Consider the following 16,595-nt stretch of genomic DNA (forward strand, 5'->3'; position numbering starts at 1 on the left):
AAACAAAATACTGTTACTGTTAATCTGACTGTCTTCAGGTTTTACACGCTTACCCACGTTACTGTCCCTCCATTTAGAAAGGCAGAGGCGTCACGGTGTGATTATTTTACGTGTTGTTTTTTTCTTGTGCAATAATATTATTCAACATTGCTATAAATACATTTTTCAAAAAATGCCTCTTTGTGCAAAATGGGTTTAAAAACATAAACAACTATGAAATACTGCCTGTCATTTAGACAGGGGGAACAAATCGTGGCAGGATCAGCCTGATGTCAGGAGTAGTTAGTCATTACAACAAGTGTTTGTAAAGTAAAAATCAAGAATATGGGATACTGTTTGTCCGTGATTTTTTGTTTTGTTTTTGTTCCCTTTCCATAGGATCATGTTCTTTGATTTCTCCAGTGCTTTCAACACCATCCAGCCACGACTTCTGAGAGACAAGCTGGAGCTATCAGGAGTGGACCACCACATGTCCCAGTGGATACTGGACTACCTCACAGGACGCCCACAGTATGTGAGGACACAGGGCTGTGTCTCTGACACGCTGGTCTGCAGTACGGGGGCCCCACAGGGAACTGTGCTGGCACCGTTCCTCTTCACCCTCTACACTGCAGACGTCTCCATCAACTCCCCACGCTGCCACCTACAGAAGTTCTCTGACGACTCTGCCATAGTCGCCTCATCACAGGTGAGGACGACTCAGAGTACAGACAGTGGACTCTGGACTTTGTGGACTGGTGTCAGCAGAACCACCTGCTGATCAACGCCAGGAAAACCAAGGAGCTGGTGGTGGACTTCCGGAGACGCTGACCCACCACACTGACACCGGTGAACATCCAGGGAGTGGACATTGAGATAGTGGACTCCTATAGGTACCTGGGTGTTCACCTGAATAATAAACTGGACTGGAGCCACAACACTGATGCTCTTTACAGGAAGGGTCAGAGCAGACGCTACCTGCTGAGGCGGCTGAGGTCATTTGGAGTCCAGGGAGCGCTTTTAAAGACCTTCTATGACTCTGGTGGCATCTGTCATTTTTTACAGTGTTGTATGTTGGAGCAGCAGTTTATCAGCAGCTGAGAGGAAGAGGCTGGATAAACTCATCAGGAAGGCCAGCTCTGTTCTGGGATGCACCCTGGACCCAGTGCAGGTGGTGGGAGACAGAAGGACTGTGGCCAAAATAACATCTCTGATGGACAGAGTCTCCCAGCCCATGCATGTAAATGTTGCTGCAGAGCTGCTTCAGTGACAGACTGCTGCATCCTCGATGCATGAAGGAGCGTTTCTGCAGGTCCTTCCTCCCTGCAGCTGTCAGACTGTACAATCAGAACTGCTCCCAACAAACATGGATGTTTACATCTGCGCTGTAACTGCAATAATTTAATCAACCGATTCGCACTACAACCTGGTTTGCCTCTTATCTGTAGTTATTTTTATTTAATTTAATAACTGTACAGTACTCTGTTTATAGTAACCATTGTCCTTAATGTAAATATGTAAGAAAAATTGTGTATGTTTCTGTTCTGTGTCCTGTGTACTGTTTGTTTGTATATGTGTCTTTCTGGCTGCTGTTACAACCAAATTTCCCCTTGTGGGACAATTAAAGGATTATTCTATTTTATTCTTCTAAGACAAGCCTTTGTGTTCCTTTTCTCAACAGCTGACTGTGGCTAGTAAAACTGAACTCAGCTTTCCAAAAAATATGGTTAACCACAGTGAATTCATAATTTAACAAGTGGAGTTGGTGTATTTTTTCATATGGTAAGTTTTGATAGCTTTTTCTTCCCCTTGATAAATCAAGTCATGATTTATATGGGTCATCTTTTTGTAGTATAAAATAAATAAATGAACACTTTTTCACATAAAGCATATTTTTTCCCGCTGGTGAATTTACAAGACGAGCATCGAAAGCAAAAACTGACAGAAGCATAGAAACTCTTCAAGAAGCATCAAATACTAGAGCAAACTACGGCTTCAAAGAAATTCCTGGTCAGATGTCAAAACGAATGGTCCAAACAACGGTTTGTAAAATATCGCGATATCTGTTAAAGCAACGCCGAATACTCACGTCACAAGTCACGTGTGTGTTTGTGAAGCTACAGTGGCGTTCACATCATCAGTTTGGCCATAGATTCGCAAAATGGACACAGATTATGCTGAATAAACCTCACCACAGAAAGGTACTGGGTTCTATGAGCACTCCATTTAAATGTACGCTCTAGTCAGTTGTTTCTAAGTGAATTAAAATGTTATACGGCACTTGTTACCTACGAGGGCTCAGGGTTACTAGCTCACGGTGTTGGCTAGCAAGGTTAGCTTGTTTGGTACGTAACCGCCGGGTTATCTCTGTGAGTGCTTGCAAGCAGGTACGGGGTTTAACTGACATCCGTGTCAGTTAAACGCTTGTTTGCAGCCATGCTAACGTAGTTGCTTGGTGATACTGTGTGGACGTGAGAGGCCTTAATCTGTCAGAAGTGGGTTACGTTGACGTGCGGACTGTCTGTGACTCTTGCATAGAAAGTTCCTGTGCGTCAGTACCGATTCCCGCTACAGCGAGGATGTTTCCCAGCCTGGCCGCCCACAGACCGTGGCATGTTTTCCGCAGGGTCTCATTGCAACAGAGATCGTCCCTGTCACAGCGGCCCCCGAGGTTTCCGCAGCTGTGCCACGGTGAGCAGACTTTCACGTTAAGGTCATCTGTTCATTCTCTTAAGGCTTGGTGTTTGTTTGAGAGGGCATGAAAAGGCAAGTTGTGATTGTGTTGCACAGGTTGGCAAAGCGGAGGGCTACACAGCTTATGGTTCAGCCTCCCAGACTGCCGTGTAGTTTCTCTAGGGTTGGGCAAGGTCCAGTATTACTCTACCTCTGATACCGGTAAAGATGGTCCCCCAAAACCACCATCAGGTGATGCCCCCTCTGCAGCAAAGGTTGTATCTGGTGCTGCACAAGCCACCCCAGAATCACCAGGTAAGAAACTTGAAGATTTCCATAAGCTCCATAAATTGTAGCCGTTGAGAGACTTGATATAAACCATTGTGATGTGCACAGGTTTTCCTTTATAATCAAGCATATTTTTGTATTTGTTGCTTCTCGTGTCAACACAAACAGTAGGAAACAGTTAAATGATAAATGTATGATGTGATGAATGTGCAGTTAAGATACATTATTTGTTCTAATAGGTGCAACACCTCAGGGTCTGACTAAAGCAGAGACAATTCAAGTGAAAGGTAAAGAACAACATTTGTCATTCCATCACGTTAAACTCATTTAAAATAAGAATGTGGGTGTGATCGGGTAGCTTGAATTTAATTTCCCACTGTGGTCACATGCAGTTCGTGCTGTCCTGAAGAAAAGGGAATATGGAGCCAAATACACTCAGAACAACTTCATCACTGCAGTCAGAGCGATGAATGAGTTCTGCCTCAAACCAAGGTAACTCCTCGTCCTCAGTTGTTTAACATTCAATGTTTGATTTATACAACAGCACCAAATTGTAAATCATCAAAGCTAAGCTGAGTGTTTTCTGCTAACTTGGATGCTGGTAGACAAATTTCATTTGGTTAATAAGGAAGTGTGCTGCTGTGATTAACTAATGTAGGACTGCCTTGTGCAGCATGGGTCTAACTTAAGTCTTACCCTCACGTGTTCACAGTGATTTGGAACAACTCCGGAAGATCAGAAGGCGCAGCCCCCATGATGACACAGAGGCTTTCACTGTCTTCCTGCGCTCAGACGTTGAGGCCAAGTAAGTGTTAAACACCTCTGCTTTCCATCTTAAGCACAAATACATTACAATACCTCCCAAACTATTACTGCTTAATCCAGAGACTTCACTGATATTTTTCTCTTAACCCCTGTTAATTCAGTTATTTCTCTTTGTTATTAGAGCACTAGATGTTTGGGGAAGCCATGAAGCTCTGGCCAGAGAGAGAAACCTCAGGAAAGAGGTGGAGAGAGAGTACCAAGAGAGTAGGTTTTTATCTTTGGTCTTAATCCAAAACAGTTCAACAGGCTTTGAAATTTCAAAACTTTTTGCTAATTTATAGAAAACATTGCAGTTGGTACTGAGTACACTCTTTTTGCTCACCATATTACTCTAAAACCTCTGACAAACGCTCACGTTGTTAGATCTAATGTACTGAAATATTCCAGTTCTTCGCACTCAAAGCCTGACATGGAAAATAAATATTTGTCGGGACACCCTAACACAATAAAGTTAACTTAACATGTTATAGATCATTTGTCATGTCAGCTGTGATATACAAACTAACTGTCTGTCCATCAGTGTTAAAGAAACTCAGAGACAAAGACAAGTTATTTCAGTGGCTTTGAAGCATATACGGACTAACATTTAAAAATTATACCTAGCAGTCAACCTTGAGTTAGGTAAGTGTGGAGTTAACAGTGACAGCAGCCATGCTTACATGCACAAAAGTAACAAGATTAAAAGCCTGACCTGAATAAAAACGCTAGATATGAATGCACCAGTGGGAAGGTTCTGACCCGTCTGTGCTCCTTTGGATCAAAATGTCCTGCCAGTTATCCTTACTGTGCATGTCTGTTTCGTCAACACAACAAGAATGCAGTATAGGTCCTTTCAAAGATGAAAAATACGAGTCACAAATGCGGCAGAGAAAATTTCAGTTTCACTGAAACTGAAATCTACGCAGCAAGGTGAGGATAAAAGTAGAAAATCATCGGAAGCGCAGCTACTACTACTGTTTCCAGAAAGTCAGGCAATCCAGTGCATGTCAAAATGATTTACTCTATTCAAATGCTTCATGCATGTAAACACACACAACAGTGAAGTTCTAATCCGAAGCCTGATTTTTGGTGACAAAATGTTTAACAGCAGCCATGAAATAGCAGGTGGAAACATGTATTAATGATGACATTGTTGTTTTTTTTATTTATGTGAAATGATTCTGTCGTTTGTTGGTCTGTGAACTAATTAGCTTTGTTTTGCCCTTTTTTTCTTTTAAGATATTTTTCGGAATCAGCGCTTGTTGCAAGAATATAAAGACTTTTGGGGAAACACTAAGGTGAGCTCTTTGCTTCTATTGCTGTAATTGTTTAGGGGTTAGAGCAGATCATCTACTAAATGAAAGGTTGATGGTTCGATCCCTTTCTGGTCCACTCTGCAGGCCAAATATCATTGGGCAAGATGCTAATCCCAAGTTGCTCCCTTGGTGTATGAATGTTAGATATAAAGCACTTTTTTTTTGTGTGAACGAGACAAGTTGTATAAGGTCCTGTGAATGCTCAGGTAGAGTAGAAAAGCGCTATATAAGAACCAGTTCATTTACTATTTACATAATATTACCAGCTGTCCATAGCATGATAAGTAATGTTAATCTACCCACGTCCAAGTTCTTTGGATAAAATAGTATCAGTTGGTGTTTACCTGATCTTTGCCCCTGTTAGAGAGGTCACTGCATCTCTGACACATTCCTATTATCTTTTGGCATTCACACAGTCCCCCTTTTTAGTCTACGATGCTGACATTATTTCAGTGACTGCACTGTTCTCCATTTGTCTGGAGCGTCATGGTATTTTCTATACTCTGCTGGTGTGTTACATCCTGACAACAACATACATACATCTTCTTATTTGCTTAGCAACCTAAACTAGGGTTTTTGGATACCTAGAGCATGTACTGCAGTGCAAGTTCAGCATACATAGGATAGCTTTTCCACATTACTCAAAGGTGGTTATTAATTCTCAAAGTCAACCCGGGGTAGACCCATCACAAACACAGATCTGCTGATTTGTTGTCTAGTGGTGTCTTTTACGAACAAAGAGTAGTTGGGTCACAACTCCTCAGCCTTTAGTATCAAAAGGGACATTTTTGAGCACACAAAAATTTGCATGGAGCCACAAATCATATATGAGCCCAATAACGATCGTAGTAATATCATCCTCTCAAGTGGCCACGTAGCAGCGGGCCATTTATGATTATTTGGTATTTAACTGGTATTTATCTGATGCTTTTCTTTTTCTGTACAGTAATACATCTTGCATTTCAGAAATGAAAGAACTAAAAAAAAAGAATATAGTTGTATATGTGCTCTACTTTGAAATTGGTCACTTTGGTTTTTACCTGTGTTTGTGCAAATTAATCTGATTTAAAGTGGGCTGCCTAAAACAGGAAGCACCCCACAAGGTTTAAAATGGTAAAAGTAAAAAGTCCAATCCAGCAGCCTTGGTAGCAAAAGATGTTGGAACCACAGGTTCAAGACAAGTTAAACACATAAGGCATGTTATAGTGAACACAACTGCTGCTGCCAAACCAGTGTGTTTGTATGAATGTGAGCAGATGTATCTAGATGAAGGCTGTAAATTATGACCAAAGATAATAATGATAATAACAAGAAAAACTGATAATGTTAATAATCAGTAGTAGTAAGTAGGTTTTTTTGTTTGTTTTTTTTAAAGATGTTCAAGAGGTACAAACAAATTCAGATACCAAATTATGAATAAATTACTGATTTGTGTGTGAACTGTTCGCACGCAGGATTTATGCACAGATTTGTGCGTACACAGTATTTGTTTTTGAGGCTCAATCTGTGCTGCTTTGTACCCCTGTGTATCCCAACAGGACAGAATTGAAGGCCATAGGTCCCCTGCACTTAGAATGTGTTTATTTAAGGGAACTGTTTAGATGGTCTCTAAAAACTATAGACCCTCTTTTTCTTTTTTATCTGCACACTGTGGGCCACTGGATCTTCTAGGAATGGTGATGGTTTCGTATCTGCTGATCTCGAGTAAAACCTGCTCAGCTTAAGTTCCAGTGGTGGTGTAGCACCTTCATATGTTAACACTGAAGTCATCTCGTTAAGCCTGTAATCCTGCTTCGTAGTACAGGTCTTATTTCCTTTTAACTGCAGAGTAATAATATCTCTTATCTTTCATAAAGCCACGATCAGGCCAGAGGACAACATTTCTACAAGGGCCAGGGAAGGTGGTCATGGTTGCTATTTGCATGTAAGTTGTTTCACCAGTCTCCCTCATTCATGAGTGCATTTTGGTCCTGTGGCCAAGTCTTTCTGCACTCAGCAGCTTTGCTGAGCTCTTGCACACACAGTGGGAGGTATTGGATTAGAGAGAGGAGCTACGGGTCTGTTCTCAGCAGGGTTACTACATACAGTATGCTGGATAAGTATCAGAAGGTGCAAAAATAATCAAACGGCAAAACAGAAATCTGCTGCGGATGAATAAAAGTGCAAAACATTCATGTGAACTCAGATGAGAAGTAACTTGTAAAGACTCCCCGAGAAATGCACACATTTCTATTAGGAATTGCATGGAAACTGCATGCATCATGTGCAGTCCTGTGGCTTATTAAGTTAAGGTGATTGTGTTAGAGAACATGCGCAGTCACATGTAGCAAAATCAGTATGAAATAGGAGAGTGGTGAGAGGCTCACTGGACTGCATAGTGCACATGACAGTGATTGAGAGGCATTAGAATAGGAATTGGAACAATTTACACACAATGATGGATTAAAACAGTTTTTAAGAAATGGGTTTCAGTGCAGGCAACCTGATAAATCTATAAACCAATTTAATCAGAACTGTTGTTGAGCTTGAAATGTGAGACCTTACATCTGTGTGCCCGGTGAGCTCTTCACTTATTTATGTTCTGTTCTCAGAAATGGGCTGAATTTCTTTTTCAAGCTCCTGGCTTGGGTCTACACTGGATCAGCTAGCATGTTCTCTGAAGCCATCCACTCTTTGGCCGACACGTGCAACCAGGCTCTGCTCGCTCTGGGAATCAGCCAGTCTGTCCGCAACCCAGATGCCGTGCACCCGTAAGTGTTACACCTTCCTGTACTAATTAAAAGAAGAGGTTCAGTGCTCGCCAGAAAAGGAATAAAAGCAGTAATGTGTCAAAGTCAGTTGCAGCATATTGTCAGCATCCAAATATTAAATTTTCTTGCACATTACTAACATTGGCACTACAGAAGTATAGAAATATAGAAACATTAGATACATTGATGTGGATACTTGCTAATAAATAATTCATAGAAGGGAGAAAGGATTTGGAAAAGACACCCACACCATTTTTTTTAATTTTTGGAGATGAGGATGCACATAGTGAGTATAAGTAAGCCATTTTCTCCAGGTAGGTCTTTTGAACTTTCTTATGTAAATTTATAATTTTACTTTCAGTGGTCAAAAACATTTAAAAGGTTTTGTGTCCTTATGCAAAATCAATCTACAAGGCTTTTTTCCCACCTTCTAAGTTATACGTTTTCTATCTATTTGTGAAGTTTCATGACATTGCAACTAATTATGAAGACAGTAAGAAAAAAAAAGTTATGCCTACATTTTTGCTATGATGGTGAGCAGATGTGCCCACAAAACGTCTTCTGTGGGTACCTCAGTGTCGCTCGGTGTGCCTGCTTCAGCTGATGATTGACTCTTTGAGGCTGCGGCGGGTGTCACATCTCTGTTATTGCTCTACATAAAAAATGGTGGAGTAAATGTTGGCTGTAATTGAGCGCCATTGCTCTGTATTTGCTTTTTTGTTCTGATATTTAGATATGGCTTTTCCAACATGCGCTACATTGCCTCCCTCATCAGTGGGGTGGGCATTTTTATGATGGGAGCAGGCCTCTCTTGGTACCACGGCATCATGGGATTGCTGCACCCGGAACCCATCGAGTCTTTGTTATGGGTGAGTGTCTGTGTTGACTCAAATTATTCAACACAAATTTAAAAAACATTTCCCGACATATTTTTTTCTTCATTGCAGGCTTACTGTATTTTGGCGGGCTCTCTGGTGTCTGAAGGAGGTAAGTTATAGTAATGAACCAACAGATCAGATCAGATATTGCTCTGCAGCTTGTTCTCAGACATCTGTTTCTTTCTCAGCCACATTACTGGTTGCCATCAATGAGATAAAGAGGAGCGCCCGCCAGCAAGGATTGTCTTTTTATGAATATGGTACGTACAGATCAGTTCATATCTGTCTTTACACCTGGCGCTACAATTTATTCCAGGTCAATGTGGCAAACATGTGCTCATTTTGTTTTTTGACTACAATGTCCCAACTGCAAAAACGAAAGCATCTTATCTCAACATGAATAACTGAGTAAAAATATTCTTTGGATGAGATTATGCAGGTTAACTTGTCTTTGTGTGAATATAATCCAATGAAATTCTCGAATGAGATTAAATAAGTGCAAACTGAGTTACACATATTACCGTTATTGTAATATGTGTTGAGAAAAGTGCTCTGTATATAAATATTAGGATTAAAATGCTGTGTCCCACAGTTTCTATTACATTAGCCCACGGTTCATAATTGCCTTTAGCATTCTTGTTTGAAAGGGTGAAAGTGTTAAAGAAAAGAACAAATGATATCAATATATTAGCAGTTTATGACTATTTGTGGAAAACATGGCAGTAATTTACATGATGATCATCTGTACTTGTCAGTGAATTATCTCCTTTCCTTTCATAGTGGATGCTAAAGTGTATCCTGTGCTAAAAGCATTAAAACAGCTGCTATTATGGCTGCCTCTTAGAGATTTCCATGTTAGGAACTGCTATTTGACAACAAGCATGTTTTTGTGTTGGTAAGTAGCCACATGTATGATTGTGCCTTTTAACTTAAAAAATATGTTTGTTGCGATTACACTTACAGCAGGATGAGGTGTAAAATGAAAATAGTGTGTTTTGTCTTGCTGTGTGTAGACGGCATCACTGAGGCAGAATTAATTTGAATATTGCAAAATAAAGTCAGAAATCTGAAAATTCAGCTATAAATAAGCTCTCGTATTATTTCATGTGTGCAGTGATGCAGAGCCGAGACCCCAGCACCAATGTGGTGCTGCTGGAGGATGCTGCTGCTGTACTGGGAGTTATTCTGGCTGCTGGTTGCATGGGGCTCACCTCACTTACAGGTAAATACATGAGTTGTCATGTCTCGGTTTTATAATGTTTCTGATCTTTTGGACTGGAGTCATTAACCTGAATGTTTACTCGCTGACCCCAGGTAACCCGGCCTATGATAGTTTGGGCTCTCTTGGCGTTGGCACATTGCTGGGCACAGTCTCCGCCTTCCTCATCTACACTAACACAGAGGCCCTGCTGGGACGCTCCATACAGGCTGAGCGCGTGCAGAAGCTCACAGAGTTTCTGGAGAACGATCCTGCTGTAAGGTCAGCAAACGCACACGCGAACCTCCTCGACTGCAAAACATGAACTCGGTCTCGATTAACTCAGAATCTGGATGATTCGTTTTGATGAATTGAATCCACCCACAAACAAGTGGTCAAGATTAAATCAACATGCAGTGAACAGCAGTTCAAATTAAAAATGACCTTTTAACCAGTTTCACCGGTTTCTTTGTTGCATTTGCATTTGGATCGTTTTGTGTTGTAGCAGATTCCCTCCACTAAGATCCGTAGTTTTTCTGTTTCTTCCATTGAGATGTTTTATTGTGTTGTTGGCAGGGCCATCCATGATGTGAAGGCCACTGATATGGGACTGAGTAAAGTGCGCTTCAAGGCTGAAGTTGACTTCGATGGCCGCGTGGTGACACGGTCTTATCTGGAAAAACAAGACATTGACCAAATCCTCAACGTAAGTTATCTTGTTTTAGTATTGATGTTTGTACTCAGAATGAGAGCAGTTTGTGGACTGGATGTTTGGCCACTGCTATTTTTAGTGGTTGCTTTAATAACTTAATAAAGTGCACTTTCTTTCTTTCTAACTTATTAATAAAGTCAGGAACACTATGCTAACTGCAAATGTTAGCATAGTTTTTTTCTGTATACAAGATTCTAATCTGTTCCCTGAAGTTATTTGTCCTGTGAACACAGCTCATCGTGTTGAGCAAACAGTTCATGATCATTTGCATGTAGAAATCCTTACTTCTCTAAAAACGTCAGATGTACACAGCCACCTTGAGTCCTGAAATATAAAAGAACTAATCCTGTTAAATGTCACATTCTTGTGTCTTCCACACATAAGTGTGTAATCATCATCTGCAGGAGTTATTGTCCTTGCAGGCCATGAGCTATGCAGTGTGTCATACAGTTCTTCAGTATGAATTCCAGTGATTACTGATCTTTTTACACAGACATCAGTTGCTTCAAGTTCTTGACACTCACTGGTGAAACAAAATCTTTGAGTTTAGTGCTGTGTGCATCTGACGTTGTTAAAGGCACTTTTTTATTATTATTAATTATCTTATGGTGTTTTTGCTGTCACTACATTCCTCAAAGTTCAGACAGTAATTGGGAGACCACACCAGATTTAAATAAAATCTAAGTTTTATTTAAATCTGTTTTATTTAACACAAGCACCCAAGAGACAGACATCACATGACATCACATGGCTGAGCAGGTGGGCCATGTTTTATACCCTTGAAGGCACAGATGAGCTGCATTAGCCAATGATCACTAATAGCAGGCTAGGACCGATGTCATGAATGTTGACCCATATCTTTACTGACAAAACTACATGTTTGTGTTTGTGTCTGCAGGACATTCAGCAGGTGAAAACCCCGGAGGAGCTGGAGAACTTCATGCTGAAACACGGAGAGAACATCATCGACACCCTGGGAGCTGAGGTGGACCGGTTGGAGAAAGAGCTCAAAGTACTGAAATATACATTTCTTTGCTATTCTAGTTTGTTGTTTGTCTCATGCTGTTACAGAGTGCAGCAGGAAAAAGTTTTTCCTGCATCACGAAACACTTTTGGTGCCCAATGAGGTCATGGCCTTAGACCGGAGAAGGATCACCAGTATTGTGATGTTTAATACATTTTTTGTGAAGTTGGGTTTAATTTGCTCAAGTTCAAAATACATTTTTGTTACTTAAATGGCAAAAAGGGGAATGCTTAAAGTTCTCCTAAGGCAAAAGAATCTGTTGCATGAATTGAGAAGATGCAGACCCTTTGTGTTTGTATTCGTAGTCACTCCCTCCAGATTCCTGTTTTAAGCTGGGAAACACTCAGGATGAGCTCTCATATCTCAGTCACTGAGTTCATTATAATAATGTCCTTGTTAAAATAATTGCAGCAGCTTTTCATATTTTGTAAAGAAATAAGAAATACCCCACTTGTGAATTTGACTAAGAGTGTTGTCTGGGAAATCTAACATGATCCCATCTCCCAAAAAAGATCCATTTCTGATCATCCAGCCATGGTGTCGTTCATTTAAAGCCTAACGTTGACAATGTTGCTTGTGGTAATTGCATTTACATATCAAAAACATAGATTTGGTGGCGGTTTGATAAACAAAAATTCTACGCTTTTTTTCACTCAGACATTATTTTCAGCAAAAAACATCCTGTTAGCTTTTTGTGAAGAGGATCGCAGTGATCCAGGCTTCCAACCTATCATAAGCCACAAACCTCCGTTTTCACCATAGAATGGTATTTTTAAATAAAAGTATTTGATTAAGAATTGCAAGTCAAGTTTGTGCGTAACTTTGATTTTGTGCCTCTACAGCAACGCAACCCAGAGGTCCGTCATGTAGACTTGGAGATACTCTAACATCCCGAAATGCCATGAAGAAAAAGCTGGAAGGACGGCCACGCCTGCCTCTGCCTCTCTTTCTGACTACAAAACAAACACGGACAACAAACCCGCACAACTTCTCAAGTCTTACTGTAGAATAGTCCAGAAGGATGAGCACAGACAGTGTTCGAGCAGCTATGCCCGAACTTCAGTCTGGGACACTGTGAGTTCACCCTGCCAGAGATCCGCTGTCACATTCCAGTGCGAGTGTTTCTGGCAGAAGACTAACGGCTGTCATTAGGCTCCTTGAATTTCACTAGAAATTCGCACACAAACTACGACAGCGTAGTCCACTGGCTGGTTGCTTAGACTCACATTCCTCCATAAAAGTGTCATGATGTGGGCTCGTGTCTGTGTCTAAAGCAAAACCGAGAACAGGACCAGTGTCGTTTACTAGACTTGTACCACAGTGACAGAGTTTCCTTTATTAGTGCAAAAGGAAACCAAAGAGCTACAATTTCAACCCAGACTTATTTAATGACCAGACAAGGTTAGAGGGTTTTTCTTTCTGTTTCCTTTTAACTGAAGACGGTGCGATGCCGCAGCTTCTCTAACGAAGACAGAATTTGTGATGAATAGATTTTTATTGCGATTATAGAAAGTCAAATGGTATTATCGAGATATTTGATTTAATAGGTAGAGTGAATATAGTAGGACTTGATGTTATGAATACAAGTTGTCTAACCTGGATTTGCAGAGTTTCCACCTGAAAAGTTGACAGGCCTGACCAGCAGTGCTCGATAAGTCAGGGTTTAAAGTTTCATCACTTTTTTTTACATTAGATTGGCTTTACATGATTCACAGTTCAAAATAAGCCAGACTGTATCCTACACTGGGCCTTGGTGCAGGCCCTCATTGCATCCTCAGTCTCAAATGAGCTGTTTTATCCTGGTTACCTTTAAGCTAACAGTCTTTTGATTGGCTGCCCTTCAGCAGATGGCTTAAACATGTGGGCGGGGCTTCTCTGCTCACAGAGCTGTGTTCCTGTGATGGCCATTTTGGGAATACTGGCTCACTATGTCATCATACATAGCAAAACAAAAAAGAAAGCTTCTGGCACACAGGGGTTACTTGTACATATGCCGACCTCATTCTTTGAAAGCTTTGCCATGTTTAATATGATCCTCCACCATATATATAGGACAGAATGACAAGCATAGGAGCCTTTGTGACACTGAGGAACTGTGAACAGCTAGCACTACTTTTTCTCTCCAAACACAAGCAAGCAAACGGTCTGTATCAGCAGGAGAGCCCCAGATCAAGATGAAACATGCTCACATAATCAAATATCAGCTGAACAACATTGTATTAAGGCGTAACGTTTGTCCTAGTCTTTTTACTTTTTGTTTTTACTTCTTGATTTTGCTAACTCGTTCAAACAGCTGTTTTATATGTGTAAAGCAGCTGGCAGAGCTGGTAGCCTAATAAGATACAGTAGCTAACCTAACAGTTGGCGCTGTTGCCTTTAAGAAAAATCTGAAATACTTGGTCTGGACCACTGGGCTTGAATACAGTGTTGGAAAGCCTGCACTGTATTATTGTTTTCATTTAATGGGTTATAATCTTAAACGAGCTCTGATGACGACATCCTTCCAAGCCAATAATAGGCACTGACTTTACATCTCTAAACGCTGTTCTTAGGGTTAGAAATGCTCGTCTTGTCACGTGACTGATTGTATTGTTCCAAAGATAAAATGCAAAAGGAGTGGAAACGTCCTTGCCTCTTGCCCACCATGTATAAATAAGAGATCTTTAATGAAGACAAGTGGACCAGCTACCTTTTATTTCTTTTCTTTTTTTCTTGAAGTCCACCAACAGCTGAAAACTTACAGGCATCGTCACCCTGTGGAGCATGTGGCAAAAAAAGAAAAGTTGTGAAGTTACTCCTTCATGATGTATCTGCTAATGTTCTGTATAAACCGGACTGTGACGGTGTTTTTGCTTGTCATTCTTTGTTGCCGCTGACACATGACCGTCGTGCTGTCATGCTTAAGGAGGGGGCCGGAGTCATTTCGCCTCGGTTGGGAAGGCAGATCTGTGTTTTTGAAGGGGATTGTGAACTGTTTCTTCTTGGGTCATAACGATGACGCTACTGTTGAAGGACATGGGACGATATGAGATAATTTATTAAATTATTTTTGGTTTCCTTTTGTGTCGTTTGTTTGAATTCTCTTTTGTTTTGAATGCTGTGCCAATATTCATTGGTGTTGCTTGTAGAAGCTCCACACTTTCTTTCTCCACACACACACACACACACACACACACACACACGCGGAAAAAAACTAAATAACTTTGTAGGTCTTGGAAAAGGCACCACCAGATATGTTTATCTGTCTTTTTAAAAACGTAGAATTTAAAGCATTGTTTTTCCCCGAACTGGATTCCTGTTTCCTGTTTAAAGCTCAGATGGATGACTGGATTGTAAACCCAAGTCCATTAGATGGTGCAGTTGTGGGGATGAGAGAGGGGGGCACTAGCCTGTTCGCTGACGTCAATAAAAACAGTCATTTCCAACCAGTCTGCGCATTGACCGACCGTTCAAAACATTACGCACAGCATCGCGGCCGGACCACGCTAGACTGCTCGACTGAAATAATTTTTCGCCGAGCCTGGAGGGCGGACGATCTCCATTTGCAGGTTTTTCACCGTTAAATGTTGTCTTAAATTTTTGGGGTGTTGCGCGCATATCGGTGTCATGTCTCGTCATACCATTCCCAAGTCAGTTGTGCCACTGCCCATCCTGTTTCCTTCCATGTCTCCCCTCAAACAGAGAGAATCGCTTGTGCATGTGTAGCTAGAGAGAGAAAAATAGATCCTCGGGCTGAATCGGCTCATTTTTATTAAAAGGGAAAAGAAACCTGCGTCGAGGAGTGTCTTTCTTGTCTGGAGATCAGCACATAGATCTTCAGCCCTCTCGCAGCCTCCTGCGCGCCACATCGCCGCTTTCAGTCATTTACAGACAGATCTTGTCGGCGCCTTTTTTTTAAAACAAAAAGGAAAAGAAAAAAATGTAGCTGCTTTATGTTATTATTTTCAATGTATCCTGTTTCCCCCCCCTCGCCTCCATCAACCCACAGATGGGGGCGCAGTTAACCTGCACAGTTGGGGTCTCAGATTTTCATGAAGCCTCTCCTCCATCACCACAAGCCTGTGGTTACAAAACCCCGAAACCCATTAGTCTTCAGCGCGGGGTTGAATTCAACAAACGTAGCGTTGTAATCATCTCTCATTACTCCTGCAGAAAATCTCAACACTGTGTATTTGCTTTTACGCGGGCCCACTGTGTGTGCGTAAATGTGTGTTTTTTCTTTCTGACGTCCCCCCCAAATGATCGATTTGGTTGCTGTTTCAATCACAGGTGAGGAGCATCTAGAATAATCCAGGTCGCGTATGATGGCACGAAAAGTCTTCATGGCGGATGAGCATCATCACCATCACCCTGCTCTACGCTTTTAGCCTCTTTACAGTGCTGCCTTGTCTAATCATGTTCAAGCAGCATTGTACAGGGCTATGACAGCATAGAGAGCTGTGCGGCTCGGGCACTGCGTTTCCCTGACCCCGTGGATGGCAGCCAACTAATGACATCATCCGTTTAAAAACACAAACTGCGAGGACTGCATGTGATCTGCCACTGAGCTGTGTCTTTTAGGTTCATGCTAATTTAGTTAAAGGCGTACATGCACTGCATTACGTCGGACTGTTAAAACGTGTGCACATCAACAGCTCATTGGGTTGAATTATCCAGATTTCTTTGTTAGTACCATCTGATTGTGCTGCTTCTGCATGAACCCAAGTCTCTTAACATGTAGGCTCCAGTGCATCTGATTTACTGCCAAATAAACCTCATGCTCACAGCCAAAAATATCAGGTTTTTAATATATATATATATATATATATAAACAGCAGGGTCTGTTCTCTAAACAACTTGAGGGTTTTGTAGATTTATCAGCACTGCACAAAAATGTAATTAAAATGCTTTCATTGAATATGGGTGAAGTTTATGTCTACTTACATTTTGCCTGCCTAGTTTTACTGATATCATGACTGAGCCCGTGTGGAGCC

At 41.2% G+C, this 16,595-nt stretch overlaps 1 protein-coding gene across 1 annotated transcript; it reads left to right on the forward strand.

Moving 5' to 3' along the window:
* The first annotated feature begins 2,046 nt into the window (after positions 1–2,046).
* On the forward strand, positions 2,047–16,519 carry slc30a9 (solute carrier family 30 member 9). The gene is made up of 19 exons (XM_005935188.3): positions 2,047–2,180; positions 2,518–2,670; positions 2,770–2,967; positions 3,180–3,227; positions 3,333–3,432; positions 3,653–3,745; positions 3,887–3,969; positions 4,984–5,042; positions 6,917–6,984; positions 7,652–7,810; positions 8,544–8,679; positions 8,758–8,797; positions 8,877–8,948; positions 9,803–9,910; positions 10,003–10,168; positions 10,463–10,592; positions 11,497–11,610; positions 12,465–15,170; positions 15,892–16,519. The coding sequence occupies exons 2-18, from the start codon at positions 2,559–2,561 to the stop codon at positions 12,507–12,509; spliced, it is 1,731 nt and encodes a 576-aa protein (XP_005935250.1). The 5' UTR covers positions 2,047–2,180; positions 2,518–2,558; the 3' UTR covers positions 12,510–15,170; positions 15,892–16,519.
* Positions 16,520–16,595: the final 76 nt, after the last annotated feature.

This window comes from Haplochromis burtoni, unplaced genomic scaffold, assembly GCF_018398535.1.
Source record: "Haplochromis burtoni strain Fernald_Lab_line unplaced genomic scaffold, NCSU_Asbu1 Contig_194, whole genome shotgun sequence".
Classification (NCBI taxonomy): domain Eukaryota; kingdom Metazoa; phylum Chordata; class Actinopteri; order Cichliformes; family Cichlidae; genus Haplochromis; species Haplochromis burtoni.